We start from the raw sequence: 27,265 nt of genomic DNA, 5'->3' as shown, positions 1-27,265 counted from the left end.
AGATTAGAGAAAATGCCAGTATTTACCAGTTCTGTTTACCTTCAGCACAATTCAACTATGCTCCAATTTTTCATTTATGAAAAATAACTAACATTAGATCTCGCCTCATAGATTTGTAGTGGTGATTCAGTAAGGGATTAAAGAATGAGATTAAGATAGTTCTTCACACTGTGAACATCCCAGTACTTGTGTTGGTTTAGGTGTAAACCAGTCCACGCAAGACATTTATCATCATTTTTGTTTTGTTTTGTTTTTTTGGGCCACACCCGGCGGTGCCCAGGGGTTACTCCTGGCTCTCTGCTCAGAAATAGCTCCTGGCAGGCACGGGGGACCATATGGGACACCGGGATTCGAACCAACCACCTTTGGTCCTGAATTGGCTGCTTGCAAGGCAAACGCCGCTGTGCTATCTCTCCGGGCTGGACATTTACCATCATAAAGTCATAAATTCAGTCACTTGAAGTTTAATATTCACTAGTTTCTTTTTTTGACTATATACCCTAATTTTAAGTATTCTCTTTTAAATGAAAATTAAAAATATGTTATTTGCTATGAAATGTAAAACATGGCATTTTTATTGGGGGGAGGGAGGTTTCAGTCAATTTAGATAGTGTTCAGGTCTTACTCTGGCTCTCTGCTTGGGGGTCACTCCTGACAGTGCTGAGGGACTAACTGTGGTAAGTCAAGACAAGCACCTTAGCCTCTGTTTTATCTCTCTGACTCTATACTTTTACTTTTTTTGACGTAAAGGTACTCCCAGGGAAAGGTTTCCTATCTTGAAAAATTATTAGGTGTTTTCTGTTACAGAGCAGAACTATACAAAATTGTACTCTGGTGCAAAATATCCATTTTATTTGGTTCAACTTAATCTATTGCTTGCATGTATGTCTTGGTTTTCAAAAAATTAGAACTACAATTAAAACTTCATCGAGGATGCCCACAAATGCATATGCCGTGTCTACAACTGGTCAGCTCCATGGACTCACTAAATCCTCAAAAGAGACATAAACCAAGCCATGAAAAATTCTAGGTACACAGCTGAAAGCTGACAATCTCAGAAAAACTGGGTGAGCCAAGTCCCTGCTTTGTCAAAGCCATTCTCACTGCACCCTTCATCCAGAATCACCTCCTCACCACTCATCTATGGCTCTTAGAAGAGACATCACTGATCCCCGGTATGCAGGAATTTGAGCTGATATCACCAGGTTTTTTTTGGAGAGAGTGCAGTCACCCTTCCCCCACCTTCTTGTACTTCGGGAATCCCTGGCAGCCAAAAACACACCCCACAAAAGCCACAGTATCAGCAATAGTGTTTAGAATTCCTGGACAGCATGGCTACATTTGCATCTGCATGACAGCCTCAATTTTTCTTTAATGCTGTCAACGCCATAGGAACACCCCAATTTAAATACTAATGTGTATCTGAAACCACCAAATATTCAAAAATAAAAGACGTAATGGAATGATCAACTAGCAACAAGAGCTTTCTAAACCTTCTGACAATAATTTAATGATTTCATTGTGAGATACAATAATTTTCACAAATTTTCTTGTTGCTATATTCTCTCTATCTATCATCTCTCTCTCTCTCTCTGTCTCTCTGTCTCTCTGTCTCTCTTTTACTTTAATAATTTCTCTTCCACTTACCTGGAAACAAATGTATTATGGTCAACTATGTCAATGATATGATACATAATCTTTAAATCAATAATTTATATATAAAATGCCATCAAGTTTAACTTTATTATACATTTGATTAGCACACTTGTTTCTTATCAGAATTCTCATTATTTCAACTTTAAGAGTTTGAGGGTAAGATCACATTTGTGGAGAAAAGTAGTATTATCATCATAAAAAGTATGTTTTTCTCATAAGTCTTGTTAGAAGGAGCTAAAAAAGACAAAGTCATGTGAAACCTAGTATAGTAGTATAGATTCTAAAAATTTACAAACCATTTCAGTAAATCCACTGAAGAAATCTGCACAAGTCTCTCCCTGCAACTTAGTTTCTTCTCAGGTTCTTTTAAAATATGAACCTCAAGGTTGAAATGCTTGGTGACATTTTGACAGGACTCAGAGCTGTTCCATGTTTAATTATGGAGCTTTCTCCTGTCCATACATAACTATGACGAGACACTTGGGTCTTCTTGTATTCTCCCATGTCTCCACATCTCTGATCACATCTAGCATGGATGCTCCTACTCATACTGTCTGAATGAATCCTCTTTCTATTTCAAGATCTAGCTCAAGCAGCTCTTTAAAAGAATTGCCTTAGTTAAGGGCTGCAGAGAGCGCCCACAGGGCTAAGCATGTACCTTGCTTATACTAGAGGAAGAAGCCTGAGTTCTGCTCCTCAAACACTCTGAAATATCCCCACACCTAAGAAAACCCCATTTTTAATGATCCCTTGAACCTGGACTTACTTCCCTAGTGTTCCAGTAGAGTCCTCTCTCTAATTTGTTAATACCAAATTTGTCAATCCTAATTTGTCAACATTAGGCTGAAATCATTTACGATATATACATGAGGTGAAAATTTACCACTCTTCTTTGACTGGAGAGTAAAGCCTAAACTCCTGGCACGGAACTGAGGACTTCATTTACTAGTTCTGAGACTATTTCATAGTATATAAAAGAAATAATGGTAATAAGGGGAAAAAACACTTTTGTAAACCTACCATTTTCTTTTAAGGGTACTTGGAATGAAGAATTTCCAGAACTATGCAAAGGCATTCCTGTGGTATAAATTAAATTATTAGACAGTTTATAAAATTGCCAGGTACTAGATATAGAAGCAATTTCTTGTGATAAATTCATAAAAAATAAATGAAACAGTAGGGCAACATTTTCTCTTATCTATACTCAGAAAAATGCCACTATTTTTAATATCTAAGTTAAACATATCAACTTGTTCTTCAGAATAAATTTAAACACAAATGTACTCTTTCTGATAATGCTATATTCGTGTAAAAATAAAATGACAAAAATAAGCTGTGTTTCTAAATATCTGCTAAATATTAAAAGATAATCCAATATTCAATAAAATGACTAAGAAAAACATAAATGCAGAAAATTAACTTTCATATTTTAGTTTAAGTGTGCCTATGGGAGTTAATCTTCTCTGTGTTTTTTTTAAATGCATCTCAAAGCATTTTATAAAAAAATAGCTAAGAATCTACAAGATATTTCATTTATGTAAATATACTTTGAAAAGTATTTTCTAGAAGACTGAACTGGTGCTTAGGGTAATTTGAATACATAGGGCTACTATATGATAAAATATTGCCTTAAATACCTTTACATTATTTAAACCAATGCAATTTCAACAAATGATAGTAGAATCTTTGGACATTGTGGAAAGTTACATAATAATATTTTCTATAAATATTTGTCAACTGCTATCAAGTTTTCTTTTAACTTTCCCTATTCTAAATAACTTTAGTCCAATAACAGGATGAGAAAGTACTTTATAGATCTGTGCAATTAAGGTTAAGTAAACAAAGCATTGGGTCTAAGGAAAAGTGAAGATTTGGTAAAACACTAGCAGAAGTATTCTTATTTCCTCTACGCATCTATTTCCTATTATGAATAGTAGTAATGCCTTTATCGTCTCTTTTGAAAGAGTGTTATTTTTGGCCACACCTGGCAATGCTTAGATGTTACTTCTAATTGTGCTCAGAAATCACTCCTGGCAATATCTGGGACTATATGGGATGCTGGGGATTAAACCTGGGTCGGCTGCATGCAAGGCAAATGCCCTACCCACTGTACTATCACTCTGGCCCCACGAGTGATTTTTTTTTTTTTTTTGGTTTTTGGGCCACACCCGGCTGTGCTCAGGGGTTAATCCTGACTGTCTGCTCAGAAATAGCTCCTGGCAGGTACGGGGGACCATATGGGACACCGGGATTCGAACCAACCACCCTAGGTCCTGGATCGGCTGCTTGCAAGGCAAACGCCGCTGTGCTCTCTCTCTGGGCCCGAGTGATTTTTTTTTAAAGTGCACTCCCATTTAAGCTGCATCAAGCAAAAGGAATACAAAATCATTTCTCTTATAAGGCACAGTCTTTATAAACTTAGCAGCTCCCAGTTAGCAAGGAGAAAAAAGTGAAGTCAATCAAAAAGCAAAATTTCTAGCTACCATCCAAACCACATTTCAAAAAAGTATGTTTTCTAGACAACCCCATTCATGCTAAGCTGAAAGTGAGTCCACATAAATCTTTCTCTGAAATAAAAAGCAGTGGTGGAATTCACTCTTTTATACTTCTAAGTGAAATCCAAAGAAAGGCTGTGGTTCAGAGCAGTTTTGGGGTTATCTTGGTAAGCCTATTCTGACTGTTCACAGGCCAATTAGAGGAAACTAAGAAAGCATTTGTGCCATGAAACAACCACTTGTAAAATAAAATTTTAATTTGAGATGGTGCATTTTAAGTAGTCTACAAGTCTGTATTCAGTTTTGGAATTTAAGAAGGGAAATTAAAGGAAAAGAAAATGTATAGGGTTCTATGTCCCAATTGCCAGATTTATTTGGAGTTAACATGATTTCATTCACTTTCACTATGGGGTATTGGAGAAAGAAGGTAAGCTTGTTCATGCTGACCTATAACATGGGCTTGACCAGGGTCTTCAAAAGATGAGGTGTCTGATTCATGTTTCCTTCTTTCAGGACTTCTATTTAAACTTGCAACAGACTTTGAACTGAAGAGGGAAAAGGAAGGTAGGAGGGGGAAGTGTCAATGTAAAAAATATGGTCAAAATAATAAAATGTTAAAACAAAAGCAAATAAATGTATGAAATGTAGACTTTACAAATATGTAGTTTGGGTTAGTCAATCATGCTCTTACTTATTAAGTTTTGTGACTTCTGCCAAAGATTCTGTATCAGATCTTGCCTTCTGGTGAAATGGTTTTCCTACCAACTCCGCAATGGTTTGTGGTGGGGATTCCATGTTAACCATAATATTTTTCCGATGAGGATAGAGAGAGGCCTGACTGAGATCGTGGTATGATTTACTCATCCCTCTAGGCTTTTCCTCCCATGAAGCTTTGTCACTCTTCTCCTTTGCACTGTTTTGCAATGGCTGGTAAAGCGACAACTCTGAGCAGGATAGCCTCTTCAGAATCTCAGCTTGGACTGACAGAGGTCGGACAGCCAGTTTGTTCAGGGTGCTGCTGGCCAGACTGCCAGTGCTGATCGCTCGTCCCATATTAAATCCTCTAACAGACTCTGCTTGCAGATTCAGGCTCCTAAACGAAGCTCTCTCTACAAGGAAATAGGATTGCTTTACATGCTAGAAACACTGCAGTACCTTTATGAGAAGAGCTATTTTAGAAAGGAAACACAGCATGCAGCTCATTATTATCTGGGTGCCTGCCAGTATAAGCTTTCAAAGTGTAGCAGTCAATGATTTTTAAAAGAGGGTAAAAAGATCCTGGTTTTCATATCCTCTCTCCATCCTTTTGGCCTTCTCACACAGCTAAGGCCTAGTGAACATTTCTGACTTCAGCTAACGAGTCTCGGATGTTTGGGTTTTAAGTTCACTGATCCAAATTTCTCAATTACAGGTTTAATTTAAAAATGAAATGACATTTGACAGAATAATGCTTAATCCTAGCAGTACCTTTGCTAATAAACAAACAACTCAAGGATGGGGAGAGGGAAAGATGAAACCTGGATAGGCTTATGTGGTGAGAACATGCCTGAAAACAGAGAGCTTTACCTTGAGATAAATTCCTTGATTATTATAGTTTTAAAAACTTTGGGTCGATTGTGGTGATGGTTACACAACCTGGAGTATACCAAAACCACAGAACTGTATGCATTCTGTTAAACTGCATGGTATGCGAATTATAGTTCAGTAAAATTGCTGCCCCCCACCCAAACAGCTTGTAAGGCAAATTATTTCTTTTGCCATCTTATTACTATGCTATTTCCACCTTTCTTCCTTGCTGACTAAATGGCTTAACTGATGCAAAGGATTCAGATAAGAACCAAATATGATTTTTTTTCATGTCTTTTTTGAGTTTCTTAATAAACACTGAAGAAACCCTCTTTGTGACTAGTTTCATTTCATTTTCTTTTACTCTTTTTTATTTTTTTGTTTTTAGGGCCATACCCAGTGATGCTCAGGGTTACTCCTGGCTATGAGCTCAGAAATCGCTCCTGACTTGGGGGACCATATGGGACGCTGGGGATCGAACCGTGGTCCGTCCTAAGCTAGCACCGATGCCTTACTGCTCCACCACCACTTTGGGCCCCTTCATTTTCTTTTAGAGGCTAAATTTTGTGCTACTTTATAACAAGTAGTTGGTCCTTCTTTAATGTAGAACCATATGTTGTGTTGTTATTTGGACACAAGATTAAGAAATGCACTGTATCACAGAATCATAGCATTAAAATATGTTTAAGTAAATAAGGAATCATAAATGCAGAATATTAAGTAATTTAGGAATTCACATTACAAAGCACCCTCTTTGGTTCTTTTGCCAAGTAAACAGAAAACATTTAACTTGACCACACTATGTAAAATAGTTGTAAAATTTTTCCTTAAAAAGGGGCCGGCGCGGTGGTGCTAGAGGTAAGGTGTCTGCCTTGCCAGCGCTAGCCTAGGATGGACCTCGGTTCGATCCCCCAGCGTCCCGTATGGTCCCCCAAGCCAGGAGTGACTTCTGAGTGCATAGTCAGGAGTAACCCCTGAGCGTTACCGAGTGTGGCCCAACCCCCCCCCCAAAGATAAAATAATTGCTCACTTAGGTCTTTAAAATCCTTCCTACTTTTCTTCTAATTCCTATGAAAATTAATAATAAATATTTCATAGCAGACATTGTTTAGGAAACACTAAGGTTTTTAATATTCATGCATCAGAATAAAGTTTAAATAAGCATGTTTTGTTGCCATTGGGAAAATTCAACATTCTTTCTCTGTGGTAGAAAGGGACATCAAAATAAAACATGGCAACAATATGAAAGTTTGGTTAAAAGAATCCCACAATAGACTGGCGAGCATGCAGGAGACCTGGGCTTGATTCCCAGTACTGCATAGTTCCCTGAGTACTGCTGGAAAAGTCCCATTGTACTGAGCTGCCTGTAGTGCCAAGAGCGTTTGGTTCAAAAACCAGAAACAGCAACAACAAAAAACTCGGAATGAACTTAACATATATTGCTTTCATTAGAACAGACAACATTTATTTCCTCTCCCTGCTTTCTTTAAGCCTTGAGAGCTGCCTTTAGTGAAAGACACAAAACTGAATCTTACAGATTCAATGACCAGGAAATGCCTTTATACCAAATGTATTTTTTTCATCTTTAGAAAAAACAAGTCGACCAAACTTCAATGGGAATAAAACCTGACTATTCTTTTTAGGGCCATAACATATCAGGGAACACACTACTTAAATGCATTTATAGTCTATTCCTGGCTAGAATTATAGCTTTGTATATATCCAAGATATCCAGATGAGATCACAAACCAGTAGTTTACCTCCTCTTTCCTGCTCTTGTGTTACTCTTACACGGACTACCAGGACATAGGGACATTAGAAGAACATTAGAAGGAATCTATCCCTTAATGCTTCAGATTTCAGTCAAAGACTTGCTAGTTTCATACTCATTTCCCTATTGCATTTCCCCATTTCTGTCTGTGTCATTGTTCAGGCCCTTAGGTAGTTCCTGCATCTCCTTATATTGTCAACTTAATTTTATGCCTTCTGAAGAGAAAACTAGTATGGTATATTACAAGTAGTTAGTGCTCAATAAATGGTCATTGATTTTTAATCCAATTCCAGAGAACTAGTTCTTTGGAGAATCATTAGATAAAAGTACTGGGTATGAGATGAAGATTCAGGGATCTAGTCTCTTTTGACTACTAATTTAGGCAAGATACTATTTTCTCAGATTTTTTTTTCTTATCAGTAAAATTCCAAACTTAATGGTTCCTAAGGTTCTTCCTAACATCAATATTCAACGAATCCTTAAAGTCACATATTTTTACATGCCTATCAGTATACAGATAAACTATAATTGTGCAGATAGTATAACTAGTACTAATAGCTGTTACTTCTTAGCTAAAAGATAGTAAGTAGAAATAATTCGTATAAAGATTTAATTAAATCTGAGAAAAGATTTTATCTTAAGGTGGAAAGATAGCACAGCCTATCAGGTATTTGCCTTGCATTTGGCCAATGCAGATTTGATCCCGGAATCTTATATGGCTCCCTCACCTGCTTCTAGTACTTGCTGAGCATAGAGACAGGAGTTAGTCCTGAGCACCACTGGGTGTGGCCCCCCAAACCAAAAGTAAAATAAAAAAATCATTTTAAAGTGCTTTTATTGAGTTCAAGGCTACATAGCTATTACGACTTTTTGAGATATAATGGAGCATTTGCAATTTCTGGGTAAAGAAAATCAGACTTAAAAAAAAAAAGAAAATTAGACTTCAAAAATCCAGTTAATTTTTAAAGGTCATTTATCTTCTTTTACTAATTGCTACTGATAGTTGTTAGCAGTGTTGATGATGATGACAATAATAATAACAACAATAACAATAGATATTTATTGAATAACTATCCAGTGCCAATCTTTACATGTATAAACTCATTGGTTTTTCATGATTTGTGAATTCAAGTGCAGTAATGACTATCATCTCATAGACAAAGAGCTGAGGCAGAGCATCTATGTAATCTGCTCATGGTGCCAGAGCATGTGTGTACAAGACAGAGTTGGTCTGAGTGGTGGCAGAATCCATAGTTCACATTCTTAACTATCAGAATTTTCATCAATGTAAGAGATGTTAAGGACGGAAGCATAATTTGATTATCTAACCTTTTCACTATAGAACATGAAACCATATATGCTGCAGTCTTCAATTCTGGTTTGTAATAGATAGAATATTACTCTAAGTAGGAAGATTGATATGTCACTGTTTTTTGAAAATAGAAAGCATAGAAACTTTTTCTTTTCTAGCAATCAGGTAAAGAAGAGAAACAGTTAAATTATTTGATAACAATAGTTTTACAGGCATACAAATCATTACTGAGGCAAGTTTATTAAAAGGCAGATTTCAGGTATTCAATTCCCAATGACTGTGAGCCACCATTTCAGGCTGGCTTCTGAAATCTCATTTTAATAAAATATAGTCCTGATCTATCTTGATTGCAAAAAGCTATGAAACGTCTAGTTCCCTTAACCCCAATATGATACTAAGAAATATATTTTCTGTAAGATTTCAGATGTGAGACTATTCATATAAAGAATAAGTCTGCTACACAATATTGTTGGTGCTATTCCATCAAGTTTTTAAATCAACTTTGGTTTGCTTTTGGGCCACAGCCAGCTATGCTCAAGGACTTTTCCCATTTCTGTACTTGAGGGTCACACTTGCAGTTCTCAGCGAGACAAGTGTTGTTGAGACTCAAATCCAAGCCTCTTCAACAAGGATCTCTGGCCCAAAACAAGATTCTTAAAAAAAAATTCTATTTGTGGTAATGCCAGCACTCTAAATTTCTTGAATGTTTCTCTGACTACATGACACTGAGTAAATTTTTTTGGGGGGGGGGTCACACCCAGCTGTGCTCAGGGCTTACTCCTGGCTTTGTGCTCAGAAATCACTCCTGACAGACATGGGGGCAGGGTGGGGCATATGGGATGTCAGGATTCGAATCACCTCTGTCCTGGATTGGCTGCATGTAAGGCCCTACCACTGTGCTATCTCTCCAGGCAAACACTGAGTAACTTTAATTTCCATAGGTAAGAGTAATTTAAAGGTTTCTGTTTTGAATATTCTCCCCCACCTCCACTCCGCTGAAGTAGTTTATTCTGCTGCTTTCTTTTAAAAGTGGACTGAAACCACTCTTCTAATCACTTATATCGGGTTCAGGGTTATTCATTTCAATTTCAAACAGGAGATGAATTCAAATAACACTGATGGGTCGGAAATCTGCCACATCAAACTTGTGCTTTATGTCTTCACGTTTTTTTTTTTTTTTTTTTTGCTTTTGCTTTCTGCGCCACACCCTGTGATACTCAGGGGTTACTCCTGGCTATGCACACAGAAATAGCTCCTGGCTTGGGGGAATTATGGGATGCCGGGGATCAAACCAAGGCCCATCCTGGATCAGCCGTATACAAGGCAAATGCCCTACAGCTGTGCTATTGCTCTGACCCCAGTCTTTACATTTTTATGTGTGTACTACCCTAATCTAACCTTGTTTACCATGTTCTTTCCCTCATCTGGAAGGCCCTTTCATTTACCTTTAGCCTAATACAGTCTTTGTTCTTTCACATTCCAATTCAAGTGCCTCCATTCAAGTATTTAAGATTCTCACCTCTCTTTCTCCTGTAGCCTGTAACAGGAGGCTTGTATGATAAACTCTGTTATATATTATTGCTTTCCATATGTTGGTCTTATCACCTCAAATACTGTAGCTAACTGTAGGTAGAGAATATAACCTAATTTCATTTATATCCATTAGCCTATTGATAAACACAAAATAAACATTTGAGTTGATATCACCAGAATGATATGGGGATATTTTAAAAATAAATATAGAGTTGAAGTCTCAGCTTCATTTGGATGCCTTTATAAATCTGACAAACTTATTTTTTTTTTTTGTGCCACACATAGCAATGCACATGGCTTATGCCTAGCTCTGCACTCAGGGGTCATTCCAGAGGGTGCTCGGGAGACCATCTAGGATGCCAGGAATCAAATTTAGGTTGGCTGTGCCCACTGTGCTCTTGCTCCAGCCCCTTGACTTAATAAACAATTAGTTCTGCAGTTCTTAGTTCTACATCTCTACTTATCTCTTAGCCTACAACTTTTTAATCAATTATTCTAAATGTGAAAGTTCTACTGTATGCAAAAGAAGTCATGCATGTGAAGTCATCAGAAAGAAGCTACTTTTTCTTACCAATGTCCTGAGCATCTTGGTTGCTCTGTCTAGCTCTCATCTGCAGCTGGAACTTGTGTTGGGAAGAGCAGAGGTGGAGCAGGTACTGACATACCTTACTGTTGTCTGTCTGGAAAGCATGTTTTATTCCATCTGATGTATTCTGCAAGGTTATTTTCTTTTTCTACAATATTAATCAGGGATGTTAGCAATCAGATATTTTCCTATCACTTTATTACATAAACAAAGTCTGCAAAGATTAAATTGATATATAACTATAGGTCATACTACATTTATCAAATTTCTTTTTCTTTTTTTTGGTTTTTGGGCCACACCTGGTGACGCTCAGGGGTTACTCCTGTCTATGTGCTCAGGAAGTCGCTCCTGGCTTGGGGGACCATATGGGACGCCGGGGGATCCCTCCTAGGCTAGCGCTGGCAAGGCAGACACCTTACCTTTAGCGCCACCAAGCCGGCTAAATTTTCCTATATCCAGAATAGATATTAAAAAGTGTAATCCTGTACAAATTCAGCAAATAAAATTATTATTTGCCACTTTGCCTACAAATATTAAAACCGTTTGGAAGAGAAACGACTAGAAATAAAGGTTTCAACTCTGCTGAGGAAAAAAATAAAGTTCAGTAAAAATAGACTTATTGCTATATAAAATAATAACAGTAATTCATTCAAGAAGAATATGGATATTGAACTCCACGTGGTTGTGAAGCTGTATAGGTTTGAAACAAATAGTAATTGATTATCTGTATTAACTGATAGCATGGACAAGAAATTTATCCAAAAGAATTCAGCTGTGAGAGAAAAGAAGTCAAAAGGTATTTTCTCCAACTCCCTAATAGTTAATAGAAGAAACAAAGGAGGGTTAAAAAATTGTGTTAAAGAACTTCATATACATCTAGGAATAGTTTGCGTTATTATCTGATAATCTTATGCAATTTGGGGTATTACAGAAACACCAAGAAAACATTACATCTAGAACTGATTTCAAAAGTTTGTAGGTAAATTAGTCAGGGTTTTTTGAGACCCTAATCATGAAAATCTTATGAACATGGTTCTAGTGAGACTGTATTTCTTTTATGAAATAAACTAAAGATTTAGTAGTTCTTCAATGTCAGAAAGGAAAAAAATACCTGAAGCATATTTTTGGTTAGCCTTTAGGATATACCAATTACATTTCAATGTTCACTTAAATTATGTACAGAATTAAAATTTCATAGTTCTTTCAGAAACAATATTTTCTAAAAATCACTTCTCCAACTTCATCTACATACTGAGCATATACCACAATCTAGAACTTCAGAAAGTCCCGAGACTAGTTTGAAAATACAGAAAATCTCTGAGTCAGTGAGATTCAAATATAGGTGTTATGAGAGGCCTACTATTTTTGAGACAAAGGACAATAAGATGATGGTCGGTCACAATAACTATCTAAAATGTATTGGGAGACTTCACGAGAAGTTAGTATCCTAGCCTGAATTCTGAATTTACAGAGACAACAACTTCGTTGTAATTTAACTGAAGTAAACCGAGCATCTAACCAGGCAGGAAATGTGTAATATTCTTTTAAAAATTACCTTTTGAGAAACCAGAGATTAAATAAAATCTAAATAACACTTTATGCAACTAAGATAATATTAGGATATATTAGCTCTAAAATTTACTTAGAGAAAGTAAATTAATGTTACATTTGAAGTTAACACCCACTTAAGAAGATAATAAAAAGGGGTTAAATAGACATACAGAAAAAGAAATTTTCTTGGTTTCCCTCCACGGAAAGCGGAGGACCAGTGTCCGAACTCCGTTGTGAACCTCAAACACTAGGACACCTTTCGAATAGACGCCAAGCAATATTCCAGTTTGTGATTTTTTCTCAGGGTGCACTCGGTGAAAATGAACTCCATACTCTGTCAGTCTTTGGCAGACCTGTAAGAATAATGCCATATTTTAATCAATATACTTCGGTAAAAGAATGATACAAACACACAGAATTTGTTCTAATGTTGAAAAGATAGTCATTGTAAACAAATGTCGAGTTATTCGTAAGCTGAATATTTGAAATTGGTATAGTTGAAATAGTCACATGCCAAAAAAAATGAGTCTCCCACCATTACTTCACCCTAAGTATGACTATTAGATCAAGTGGATAACAAATCAGAAATGGAAAAATTTAGAAATTTTTATGACCATAGGTTAGACCAAAATGTATAAAATAGAACACAAAATAGTAAATATAAAATAAAAAACTTAGTAAAATATCATTGCTAGAACTTCTGCTCTTCAAAATTTCATGATTAAGAAAATGTGGGGGCGGGCCCGGAGAAATAGCACAGCGGCGTTTGCCTTGCAAGCAGCCAATCCAGGACCAAAGGTGGTTGGTTCGAATCCCGGTGTCCCATATGGTCCCCGGTGCCTGCCAGGAGCTATTTCTGAGCAGACAGCCAGGAGTAACCCCTGAGCGCCGCTGGCTGTGGCCCAAAAACCAAAAAAAAAAAAAAAAAGAGAGAGAGAAAACCTGTGTTCATATAAATATGTGTATCTGATTGTATTAGTTTTATATCCACTGATTAAAAATATTAATAAAGTATTTTGGATCTGCACAAAGAAAAATACTCAGGAATAATAGGAAAAGATAAACTACTGAGGCCTGGAGAGATAGTATAGTGGGTAGGGTGTTTGATTGCATCTGGCTGAATTTGTTTTGATCTCTGGCACTCTATATGGTCCCCAAGGCCACCAGGATTGAACCCTGAGCACATAGGCAGGAATAAATACCATCAGTGTGGCCCCAAAGTCAAATAAACAAACTACTGATAAGTACAATACTTAGTAGCAATGATTCTTTTTTAAATTTATTGATTGATTGTTTTTTTTTGGGGGGGGGCACACCCAGCGGTGCTCAGGGGTTACTCCTGGCTCTGCACTCAGAAATCACTCTTGGAAGGGTTGGGGGACCATATGAGATGCTTGGAATCAAACTGGGTCCCTATGGAGTTGGCCGATGCAACGCAAATGCCCTACCACTGTCTGGCCCCAGCAATGAGCCTTAAAGTATTTTTCTAGGTCTGGAAAGATGGTTAAATTTGATGAAAACCTGGATTGCATACAGGAGGACTGAGGTTGATCCCTAACACCGTAAGTTTCCCTGAGTACTAGTTGGAGTAACTCCTGAGTACTAGTGGGAGCAAAGCACTGAGCCAAGAATCAATCCTGAGCACTGCCAGGTGTAGTTTCCCAACTTCTAATGTATGACTTGAAGTAAAAAAGCGAGATACAGGAAACTGTATACTGTATGGTTTTTATAGGAATTCTAGAAAAGGTGATGAAAAGCAGATCAGTAGCTGCCATGATCTGGTGTTGAGGGACAGAAATGACTGCATACGGAAGGAGGGAGGCTAGTTCCTTTCTGGAGAAGCATGCATTCTTTCTAGAACGCATAACTCCCTCTCTTCTCCCCTCATATTTCTTCAGGTTAATTTCCTTAAATAAAACTAATTTACCTCACTAAAAAAAAAAAAAAGAGGATGGTGGATGGAGGGAAATCTTTAGTACTGACAATGTGTTACATTAAAGTTGCTAACCCAGATCATTTTTAAGGCTTGTGGGTCTGTAACTGTACTTTTAACTACACAAATCTTTGTAGTGTGGCAGCAGATCTAAGATCTTACTAAATGAGCAGGGCTAAGTGGCAATAAAACTGTTTGTAAAATTATGTCAATACAATGTATTACTTTTGCTTTCTATGGAGGTGGTTGCTCAATTATATATATATATATATATATATATATATATATATATATATATAGTTTGTTTGTTTGTTTGTTTGTTTTTGGGCCACACCATGTAGTGGTGCTCAGGACTTAATCCTGGCTCGCTGCTCAGGGATCACTGTTAGCAGAGCTTGGAAAACCTGAATCCAGGACTTCTGGGTATTGAACTTGATTGGTTGCGCGTAAAACAAGTGCCCTATCTGCTGTGCTATATTTTTTTGGCCCTTCAATTGTATTTATTTTTCAATACACACTGAATTGAGCAGTGAGCACATTAAAAGTGATGAATTTCACTGTGTATAAATTATACCTTAAGAAAATTTGCCAAAAGATGTAAAAGGTTTTCAAAGGCAGTATGATCTAAAGCAGAAGTCAAACTTTAGAGGAGTATACTGAGATTAATAGGTTCTATTTAAATAGACATTCCGGTGAAATTTTCCTTCCTGCCATGAATTCTAGATTAAAGGGGCTGTAACTATATCTGTGTTTTTTGTTTGTTTGTTTTGTTTTATTTTTTGGGTCACAGCTGACAGTGCTCAAGGGTTACTCCTGGCTCTACACTCAGAAATTGCTCCTGGCAGGCTCGGGGGACCATGAGGGATGCTGGGATTCAAAGCACCATCCTTCTGCATGCAAGGCAAATGCCCTACCTCCATGCTATCTATCAGGCCCCAAAGGTGCTGTAATGATAAATAGAAATCTTTCATGGGGCTGAACAAACTCTAATATAAAGTTGCAAACGGAAGCTCCTTCCGAAGGTACTGAAAAAGAGCATTCTGATAGTTTTCCTTTTCTTTATATGATCTATCATATATTGGTGTTCTGTATTGAAAGGATATACAGGATTACCTCATCTGCATTATTATATATTTAAAGGGACACAGGAAGCTGGAGTACAATAAGAACTGTAACTTTTTTTTCTGATCTCTTTTTCCCAATATCAATTAGCTATCTTGCACTGGAAAGGCTATGTTTAGACAAGAAAACTGAATATTAAAGCTTTTTAAGAAAAAAAACAACAAAAAACAAAACCAAAGAAATTCTAGAAATAGTATGAATACATTTCTCATATTCAGCCAGCCACCAAATTCAGCAGCCTTTCTTTATTTATTGTATCTTGATTTTAATAATATAAAAAAGAATAAAAACATGCTTTCTGATATGGGTTTTGCAGCATGTTTTTGTAGTTTTGACTTTGGGAAATGGTATTGAGCTTTCGTTCCCTCTTTCTCATAAAGAGAATGAAAATACCATGATTTTAGTCAGGAATAACTGTGATGATAAAATGCACAATATAGTTTTTGATACTTTAGTAGCATCCGTACTTTCAGATATATCTTCCTAATTTACTGCTTATGTGACAGAGGTATAAATTTTATTATTAGTGATCTTGCATACTTACCTTTAAAAATTCCAATTCTGCCTCTTTTTCAGAAGCTCCCACATAAGTATTATGCAATTTAGGCAATTCTTCTTTAATATAGGATAAATCAAGTTTCTCCATCACTCTGGGAGGTAAATAATGCTCCAGTCTAAAATAAGACACACCATGAACCTAGAAAGAGAACATTTTTGTAAGTAGTTCTTTATTTGGCTTTTTCCACCTATTTTATAGTTCCTGTCATTCCCCAAGGGATAAGATACTTCTACTTCTACATGTCGCTGGGGTGTCTTCAGCTTTAATCCAATAATGTGGAAAAAACAAATTAACGGTAAATTTGGGCAGAATGTCAAGATGCTTGAAAGATAACTCATGAACTTTGCTTTCTTGTAGGTCCATTTATCTAGCAAGATTAAACCTTACACATCTGTGTTCCATAGAATGAATTCTAGTAAGTCTTTAGCCTATCACAGCATGGATCTCTACATAAAGAAACTGACTGTTTCACTCCTATCTGGCTGGTAATCCCTATGTCTAGTCTCTGAAGTAGAAAAGGAAAGTTAAGTGCTAGATTCCAGGCTTCCGCACAAGGTGCTGGAGCGACAGTACAGCAGGGAGGGTGTTTGCTTTGCACACGGTTGACCCATATTCAATTCCTGGCATCCAATATGGTTCCCTGAGCACTGCTGCCAGGAGTCATCCTTGAGGTGCAGAGCCAGGAGTAATCCTGAGCACTGCCTGGGGTGGCCCCCACCCCAAATCAACCAACTAACCAAACAAACAAACCTCTGAAGCAAGACAACTTGAAGCAGGTCCAGCAAATGCTGAACTATGCAAGATTTTATAGGACTGATAATCACAGGGATGCTGGTCCTATCTAGAACTAACTGCAACAATCCCAACCAGGTTTAGTATTTCATTAACCTTCCCATTATGAAATTCTTAGGCCCTTTAGTGATAGTAAAGATTTAGTAAGTCTTTACATCAAGACCATAAAAATTAAGATTACTGTAATTATGCTACCTAAATAAAATAAAGATCAAAACGATAATTAAAAGCTATAATGTACTTAAAGATGCAAATGGCCTCAGTTTTATCTACAAACCACTGTCCCAGAATTAGCAACAGTAACAACAACAACAACAACAAAAAAGGCAGGAAAAAATAAGAGCAATTCAAAGTGACCCTGAAGAAAAATTCCTACCTCTGGTTGATAATCTCCATATTCAGCCTGGAGAGCCAAGGAGGCCAGCAATAAAGAAGTTTCATCATCACAATGAACCTGTTCCTCCAAGATATCTTTTCGCAACTGAAGGTAGTACTGATGACAGGTCAGAGTATGTCTGAAAAAGCAAAAACACATCAAAATACTGAATCTTGAAATTTGTTTTTATCTTTAGATTTTGGATCATACCCGGTGGCTCTGCACTCAGTAATCGCTCCTGGATGGCTTAGGGAACCATATGGGGTGCCAGGATTCAGACCACCATCTGTTCTGGGTCGGCTGCGTGCAAGGCAAAAGGCAAAACGCCCTACTGTTGTGCTATCTCTTCGGCCCAAATAAGTTTTACTACAGGCACATTAGCTTAATTTCAAGATGATTCGCTATTAAGATCATAAGGCATAAAATGTCAATATACTAGGGCTGGAGCAATAGCTCAGCAGTAGGGCATTTGCCTTGCAGGCGGCTGCCCAGGATGAACCTGTGTTCGATTCTTGGCATCCCAGATGGTCCCTAAGACAGGAAAAATTTCTGAGCTTATAGCCAGGAGTAAGCCACCGAGTGTGGCCCAAAAACCAAAAAAAAAAAAAAAAAAGTCAATATACTATAGTTTAGGAAATAGTTCTTTTGTTTGTTTCTGGGTTATATCCAGCAATGCTGGATACATTGCTACTGGCTGCTTTCAAGGACCAGTTCTGGCGAGGCTCCACAGTCTATATGGGATACCAAGGATCAAACCCAAGATTAGCTGTATGAAAGGCAACCTCCTAACTTGTACTCTCTATCGCTCCGACCACATTTCTTTTATAATAAAAAGATACTATTATTTATCAGAATCAAATAATTCAGTATCAATAACCTAAAGGGTCAAAAGGTAAAGAGTCACAAAGATAAAAACCGAAATTCTTAGTATACTTACTGTATTAAACTAATATCATCCATAAAAAACTTAATGCGAAAAAACAAAGTAAAATGAATAGTGGTTTTGCTTTTTTTCTTTGGTTCTTCTTTCCATCCCTCTGGAGCCACTTTGGTTAATTTTAAGTCGGGTTCAACAAAGAAATACTCATTATCTAAAATGATGAAAAAAATGTTCAGATGAAGTAAAAATAAAGACATTTCAGTTCTTTCAATTTTTGGTCAACAAAAGTAGTTTCACATAGGAGCAGGATTGTGAGTGTAAATATTTCTATGTTTTAGGGGTATAATGCTATACTCAAGCTCACCATTGAAGTGACAATGATCCTCTACTCTGACTCAATTGTAGTATCCTGCAATGTCAGCTTCTCTGAGTTAAATTTTGAAGAAAGCAGGCATTCCAAAGATTGCAGACCAATTTGCATAAACACACAAATTTAACCATTTCTTAAAGATGTATTCAAGAGCAACTGAGTTCTTATGGCTGTGCTCTGAGTTCACTGTCATTGTCAAAGTCTAAGAGTTCAAAGGATATCATGCTTAAGAATGCATGAAATGGGACCTGAATACAGTAAATAGAGCATTTTCCTTATATGCGGCAGACCTGGGATTGATCCTTAGAATCCCATATGGTCCCCTAAGCACTGCCAAGAGTAATTCCTGAATGCAGATAGCCAAGAATAACCCAGTACTGCCAGATATGTCCCTAAAACAAACAAATAAAAAACCAACAACAACAACAACAACAACAAAAAAGAGAGAAATAATACACAAAATGACTTATTTTTAGTTAGGATTTTTTTTTGACAGTAGATTCAGGAAACAAATGTGAAAATTCAAAAACAAGTTTCAACTATATATATTTAGAGGCTTTTTTATTTTTTATTTTTTTGGTTTTTGGGCCACACCCAGTAACTCTTAGGGGTTATTTCTGGCTATACACTCAGAAATCACTCCTGGCTTGGGGAACCATATGGGATGCCAGGGGATTGAATCACAGTCCGTCCTAGGTTAGCGCTAGCAAAGCAAACACCTTACTGCTTGTGCCACAGCTCCAGCGCCTAAGCTATATATATTTAAATTCATTTTAGTGGGATAGTAATTTCTAGAATACATATGTAGGCAGTTAACATATATAATGATCTGTAAGATGTAACAACTCAATTTTTATACAAAATCAAGAAAAAAATCCTAATAACTAGGTAAGGAATTTGCCCTAAGACACAACTCCTGAAATTACACAATTTTACTGGGAGAAGGCACAGTTTCTAACTTTTACTATTCAACACAGACATGTTCATTTGGTCTTTATTTCCACAAGACTGAACATAATGGCTAAAAGAAGTCAGACTGCTGCCAGGTCCCCAGGCTTTACCCTGAATTTAAAATGTCCTGGTACCTTTGAGGGTAGCCAAAGCAAACAAATGGTGTTCCACTAAGCCAATATGGGCCACAACCATATCAAATACATCTTTACATATGGTTTTAGTATCACAGGTTAGTTCCAATCTCTGCCCACTCAAAAGCATTATGTTTACTTTTCTTCGGATATCTTCATTCTTCCCTTTCTTGGTCTACAATTTAAAAAAAATGGACATTTATTAAAGCAAGCATTATTAGAATTTCAACTATATTTAAAAAATCATTGGTGAAATTATTGAAATAAATAAAGCTTGTTTTATTACTTACAAGGATTGATCGTGGCAAATCCAAAGATATAAATGGTTCAACGGACATTTTCACAAATTCAGGGCCAAAGAAATTCTGCAAGTAACAGAACAACAGTTTTTACGATTTATTCTAGATTTTTCCTTGAAGGAAAATATAATAGGATAAAAATGGCAACTGTAAAAAATATGCATAAAACTACCATAGCAAAACTAAGTGATCTAAGCAAATGTATATATTCTTTTTTGTTGTTGTTGTTTTGCCTCTTTCAGGAGGGGTACCAGGAGGCATTCAGAAGTTACTCCCAGCTCTGTACTCAGAAATCGTTCCTGGCAGGCTCAGGAATGGGATGTCGGGGATCAAACTCAAGTCTATCTCAGGTTGGCTGTGTGCAAGGCAAACACCCTACAATTGTGCTATCGCTCTGGCCCCACATGTACATATTCTAAAAAAAAAGAAGTATGATAGAGGCTGAAGAAATAGAGCAGAGTATTGGTAAGGTGCTTGCTATGTAATGCTGTTGAGGTGAGCTAGATGCCTGGCACTATATGTTCTTTCTGTCTCCACCAGGGGTCACAGAGATGTAACTAGAAAAATTTGCTTTATGAGTTAATTTTTGGCTTCTAGATAGTCAGATTTCAAAATTAGTAGTATTAGTATCTGAAAGAATATAGTTCCCAAACTCATTTTAAAATGTGATGTACTATTAATAATGTGGCAGTAATTGAAAAAGGATATTGTTTTAGAGTATTATTCAATTTGTTCTTCAGAAAAGTAGTAATTTGGGATTCCAAATGATAGTACAGAGAGTAGATCATTTGCTTTGCATGCAGCTGATGAGGGTTTGATCCCCAATATCCTATATGTTGTCCAAGAGTACTGCCAAGAGTGATTCCTGACTTCAGAGTTAGAGGTAAGTCCTGAGCATCAATAGTTGCAGGCCCCAAACAAAAACCAAAACAAACTGAAAAATGATGAAATCATGCAATCTGCTACAACATGGATAGAATTGAAAGGTCATTTTAAATAAAGTAAGCCAGAAGAAAGACAAATACAGGATGATCTCACTTATCTGTGGTGTACAGACTAATTGGATGAGGAAATGCAATGTTAATGGGGGGGAATTCTTAGATTACCCTGGCCACAAAATATAGGGAAGAGAAGGACAGAGGAGGAAAGAAATTTAGGGGACTAGAAGACAACAGGAGGATAGGGGTCAAAGGGAGCCATGTATATTAGTGGTGTTAAACAATGATATAGCTAAATATTCAAACTACAAAGTCATGAACACTGAAATAAAGAGATCCAAAGTTCAACAACCAAATTTTAAAAAGTTCTTATTTGGGACCAGAGAGAGTATAGTGGTTATGGTACAAGTTTTGTACATGGTTGACCCATGTTTGAATCCCAGCACCCATATGCTCCCCAAAGGATGCCAGGAGTGATCATTGAATGCAAAGCACTGAACACTGCTGGGTATGGCCCAATCTACCAAATGTGACTGTCAAGGTTGCTGGTGATGAAGGATGGGTGGAAGGGACCATGAAAACATTGGTGGAGGAAAGCTAACACTAGTGGTGGGATTAGTGCTGGAACATTGCATGTCTAAAACTCAACATGAATAAGTTTGTAAATCATGGTGCTTTAATTAAAAAATTAAAATTATAGAAAACACAGAAAGCCATAATTAAAGGACCTGAATCCTTTAATTATTATAAAGTAATATGTGAATCCAAATATATTTATGTAGATACTATGTGTTTTAATAGAGAAGACTTGGGAGAGTCTAGATATCATTATCTTGGTCCTGCTACTGACCTAATAAGAAAATCACATACCAGGAACTAAAGAAAGTGGAATCTACATTCTGCATTTACTTCTGTTTAATATACTCTTTTACTTTACCACTTTTATTACCAATGGATTTGGTTAACTGTTGGAGATACAACTTAAAATAAGTTAGATTATATTGATGCAAAAATCCTTAACAAAATCTTAGCAAACCAAATCCAACAACACATCAAAAAGATTATACATCATGACCAAGTAGGTTTTATCCCAGGGATGCAAGGATGATTCAATATACACAAATCAATTAACATCGTATATCACATGAGTAAAAGAAAGGATAAAAAAAATCACATCATCTGTGACTTGACTTAGGCCTCAATGGATGAAACATTGACCATCAAACCCTGAACCTCAGATCCCAACATTGGTACTGGCATAGTTTTATGGCACAAGCACAAGAAATCAAACTCCCTCAGGGGAGGCCTGAATGCCACCCTGGCACCAATCTACTCCAGGGCAGGTCAATAAGACACCTGGCGATGAGGAAACAGCGACAACATGATGTACAGGCAGGTTTCCCTACCTCATCACCCAACAGTGAAATGAAATCAGAAGATGCTCTGTCCTAGGATCTATGCAAGAACCAAGAACTCTAAGTACACAAAAGACTGACTACAACAAACCATGACTAAGCAGAATTTGTCCTGGAACCATGAAAAAAAACTTTATTCTAGGCTTCATCCTAGGACCTGTGCAAAAACAAAAATCTCTAACTACAAAAGACTGACAACTGCATCTGAGCAGAACTTTCTCTGGGACCATAAAGAGAAACATTGGGTTTGGACAACCCACAAGCCCAAACCCCAAAGACAGTCTTTTGATAGAATGCTTCATGGGTGGAGACACCCTGTATTTTTTAGGCTAATGAAATTTCCTTTCTAATTTCCCCAAAATTTGCTGTGCCAGTGCAAAAAACCCCCAGGAAACAAAAACCAAAATAAAACAAGCCACATCTGCCCCTACCCCCTTTCTTTCTCTTTTTCTTTTAACTTTATTTATAATCTAGATAAGGGGCTCACACCTTTTCCATAGAACCATAGAACTTGAATCATTTTCCATGTCTTCCGGACAAATTGAGAAAAGGAAAAAAAAAAAAAGTGGATGAGGCTCAGGGGCCAAGCAGTATCAGGATCACTGAGTAGAAAAAAAAAAGGTCAGATCTAGATACCCAACCCAAAGTCAATGACAATAGAATCAAGAGACCCAAACTATAATAAGCTAAACACAAAATGGACCTGTTACACTGGTAGCCCTGGGGGCTACAGTTGGAGCGATGGGATGCATGCTGGGAACTATGGCAGAGGGAGTTCAACCCTAGTGGTGGGAATGGTCATTAAATGACTAGAATACAACTGTGAAAGACTTGTCATTCACAATGGTCTCAATAAAAATAAAATCACATGATCTTATCAATTAACACAAAGACAGCATTTGACAAAATACAACACCCATTCTTAATTCAAACCCTCAGCAAAACAGATGTGAAAGGAACCTTCCTCAAGACAGTAAAAGCTATCTATAAAAAGTGACAGCCAACATTATTCTTAATGATGAAAAACTGAAAGCATTTCTACTAAGGTCAGACACTAGGCAAGGATATCCACTCTCATTCAACGTATTAGAAGTATTAAAGTCCTAGCTATAGAAATCAGATAAGAGAAGGAAATCAAAAGAATCCAAATTGAAAAAGAGGAAGCTATACTCTCTATTTGCAAACAACATGATGATATACATTAAAGACACTGCAGGGGTCCTCAAACTTTTTAAACAGGGGGCCAGTTCACTGTCCCTCAGACCATTGGAGGGTCTGACTATAATAAAAACTTATGAACGAATTCTTATGCACACTGCATATATCTTATTTTGCAATGAAGAAACAAAACAGATACAAATACAATATGTGGCCCGCGGGCCATAGTTTGAGGACCACTGGTAGAGTCTACGAAAAAGCTCCTAAAACAATAAACCAATACAGCAAAGTAGCTGGCTACAAAGTCAACACACAAAAGACAACTGCATTCATTTATACAATTTGTTTATCTGACTCAGAGATCAAAGAGTCTGTCCCATTTAAAATAGTGTCCAAAACTAACAAGTATCTAGGAATCAATCTAACAAAAGAGATTAGAAACCTATACCATGAACACTTCAAAATACCTAGGAACAAAATTGAAGATGACCTAGGACAGTGGTTGGCAACCTTTTTTTTCAACTGAGCCAAATCTCGCCAAAACTACGATTGAAATTTGAGAGCAACTTTTATTTTGTTTTGTTTTGTTTTGTTTTGTTTTTGGCAGCGCTCAGGGGTTACTCCTGGCTCTATGCTCAGAAATCGCTCCTAGCAGGCTCAGGGGACCATATGGGATGCCGGGATTTGAACCACTAACTTCTGCATGCGAGGCAAATGCCTTACGTCCATGCTATCTCTCCGGCCCCGAGAGCCACATTTTTAAAACCGAAAATACATAGGATGGTACACTGTTTCAATAAGCTTTTATTGAGAATATTTTGCATGCAAGTATCCACATAGGTCAGGAGGATACAAATAACACAACTAATAAACCAAAAACTTTAGAACGATATTATTTATCGATGTTAAATTCCATAAAATTTGCCTACAATGTAGAGAAAATTACATCCTGACAATGACTGACAAAGTCACAAACACTAATGTGAACATTGGCCTTGCATTTCTTTGGCTAGTTTGAGTAAGTCAGGTTTGTATGTTGTTGTTTTTAATTTAGGCATAATTCCAGGTTCTCATTGATGAGACAATTTCTCAATTTACTCTTGATAAGATTCATGCTTGAAAATGATTGTTCTCATAAATAGACCTGAACAAGGAAACAACAGCAAACGCTAGCTTTTTTAGTTGATTATATGAGTCAGGAATACTATTCCAGGTGTTAAAAATCAACATATTTTCCTTCTCCAGGTCTCTCCAGGTCTTTCAAAGCAGACCACTTGTGCTGTAAACTAAGTTCACATTTGTGTTTCTTCAATCTTTCTAAATTAGCACAAAGACGTTCAAATTTTGAGCTCCACAGTTCTTTGTTTTTTAAATCCAGAAATTGCATTTCAAAGTTGCCCATGTCGATTTTAAAGGGAGAAAAATTAATTCCTTTAAGTGGCATCCAGAGGGTTTTTAACAAAGGCCAATGTCGCTTTGTTGTTTCTGAAATCCTGAAACCTCTTGAGAAAAGCTTCCCTACTTAAAAGCGCTGTTTTAAAATAGAATGTCAATATCTGAATTATTTTCTTGGCGATGTTTCAACAGGCTTGGAAGGTAAATCAAAGTTTCTCTGTCCTTCCTCCCTACCCCACACCGGCCTGTACTCTAGACAGGCTTTCTACTTCCCTCATTCAGTCACATTTTGTTATGATAGTTCTCAGTGTAATTATTTCTGTGACTGCACTAAACGATCCCTAAAAAAGGCCAGTGTGGGTGGGGAGGAAGGACACTTGGGATATTCGTGATGGGAATGTTGCATTGGTGAAGGTTTATATATATATATATATATATATACCATATAGCCATTTATTATTCTTATATGCCACAAATGATTATTCTGTGTCTACACTTCTCCTTCTGACTCATTTAACTCAGAATAATAATCTGATGTGTTGATGTATGTACAGATGATGCACTGTGCATGGCTCAGTGTTTTTGTGTAGTCACAAGAAACAGAAGTTGCACACCCGTACATTGTATCCTCTCATTTTATGATAGACTGGATTTAGAAAAACTCCCTGCTGAACTAAACTCTGTGACAGATGACACAGTAAAGATAATTTGTGAAATTCACAATTATGATCAAATCCAGGCTATTCACCACCCTGGGTAAGAGTATGGATGTCCACTACTAGCATTATCTCCATGAAGAAGTAAAGTGGCTGTTCAGGGGAAGGGTGCTCTCTCACCTTGTTGGCAAGAGGGAAGAAGTAATGCAGTTCCTGTGAGAGCAGAACTCTGACTTTGTACAGCCCAGTTGGACAAGGAATGGGTAGCTAAGTTTGTATATTTGGCAGATATTGTTCATTTTCTCTATGAATTTAATATTTCTCTGCAGGGGAGTTTCACAAGTAGTTTTAACAGTGAGACATAAGATGGATGTGTTCAAAAGAGAGTCTGATTCTGGGATAGCTGTGTCTGAGAAGGAGATATTGAAATGTTTTCACTCTTGAAAAAATTTCTTATTGCCATTTATATTATATAGAAAGTCATAATCAATATGAAAAACAGCATTTAAGGACATTAGCTCACAACTTTAATCATGAGTACTCTGAACATGAGAATCCACGGAAAAGAAAACTCTGGGGTTGAGAATCCCTTCATGGAAGATGCCCACTCTTGTGCAAAATAAAATATGTGTTTTAAGATCACTCCAGGCACTGTATTTCTTTTTTTTTTTTTTTTTTTTTTGGTTTTTGGGCCACACCCGTTTGACGCTCAGGGGTTACTCCTGGCTATGTGCTCAGAAATCACCCCTAGCTTGGGGGGACCATATGGGACGCCGGGGATCGAACCGCGGTCCGTTCCTTGGCTAGCGCTTGTAAGGCAGACACCTTACCTCTAGCGCCACCTTCCCGGCCCCCAGGCACTGTATTTCTAAACCCCACCCAACCTGGTCTGAAGAAGCAGGGTAGCAGGAAAGAAATAATAAACCAAGCTAGCCAGGAAAGGATGATCATTGAGTCCATGGCCTTTTACCTTGTACTCTCTGCCTGGAGCCCAAAAAGCTAGAACACCTCTTTCTTTATTAAAACCAATTCCCAATACCAGGAGGCTTCATGTAAAGAGAGAGAGACAAAAGTACATATTCAGTGGACTTTTACATATCAAAGGAAGAGGTTTAAGAAAGGATGACTTTGGGGGAACACCTTTGTTTAGGATTGATACTGGGTATCATCTTACAGTCTTTGAGCGGACTGCTGGGGTTGCACACAGGGCACGCACTGACAGAGGCTAAGAGCAGAGTCCTGACTCCTGGAGCGGCCACCCAGCACACAGAAGAGCCAAATTAAAAGTGTAAAGAGCCACATGTGGCCTGCGAGACGCAGATTGCCAACCACTGACCTAGGAAATAGAAAATCATTCCATGCCCATGGAATCAAAATGATCAAAATGACCATCTTTCCTAAACTACTAGATAGATTCAAGGCACTCCCTATTCAACTTCATATAACATCCTTCAAGAACTTAGATCCATCAATTATAAAATATGTGTGGAACCATATAAGATCTAGGATAGCCAAATCCATATTGAAAACAAGAAACTGAGAGGCATCTCATTACCTAATTTAAAGGTCTACTGCAAAGGTATAGTGATCAAAACAGCATGGTACTGGAACAAAGGCAGACACTCAGACTACTGAGTCAGAATATCCAGTGACAAACCCCCAAATATATGGTCAATTAATCTTTGACAAAGAGCACGAACTTAAATTAGAATTGGATAACCTCGTGTAAGAAAGATTGATCCATATCTCACATCTTACATAAAAGTCAATTCAAAGTGGATTTAAGACCTCAAGATTAGGGCCCGGAGAGACAGCAC

At 37.3% G+C, this 27,265-nt stretch overlaps 1 protein-coding gene across 1 annotated transcript in view; it reads right to left on the bottom strand.

The window, feature by feature from the left end:
* The window catches only part of PTPN13 (protein tyrosine phosphatase non-receptor type 13), a 196,595-nt gene that overhangs the window by 68,259 nt on the left and 101,071 nt on the right, over positions 1–27,265 (bottom strand). Inside the window, exons 10-19 of the mRNA XM_049789778.1 lie at positions 19,878–19,952; positions 19,588–19,762; positions 18,190–18,343; positions 17,253–17,391; positions 16,070–16,222; positions 12,641–12,823; positions 10,905–11,067; positions 4,843–5,260; positions 4,599–4,696; positions 2,677–2,733 (exon numbers count right to left, since the gene is read on the bottom strand). Of these exons, the coding sequence (XP_049645735.1) occupies positions 2,677–2,733; positions 4,599–4,696; positions 4,843–5,260; positions 10,905–11,067; positions 12,641–12,823; positions 16,070–16,222; positions 17,253–17,391; positions 18,190–18,343; positions 19,588–19,762; positions 19,878–19,952 (1,615 nt within the window). The remainder of the gene's footprint in view (positions 1–2,676; positions 2,734–4,598; positions 4,697–4,842; positions 5,261–10,904; positions 11,068–12,640; positions 12,824–16,069; positions 16,223–17,252; positions 17,392–18,189; positions 18,344–19,587; positions 19,763–19,877; positions 19,953–27,265) is intronic.

The sequence above is a fragment of the Suncus etruscus genome, chromosome 16 (assembly GCF_024139225.1).
Source record: "Suncus etruscus isolate mSunEtr1 chromosome 16, mSunEtr1.pri.cur, whole genome shotgun sequence".
NCBI lineage: Eukaryota > Metazoa > Chordata > Mammalia > Eulipotyphla > Soricidae > Suncus > Suncus etruscus.
This window is presented reverse-complemented; position numbering and strand designations above follow the sequence as displayed.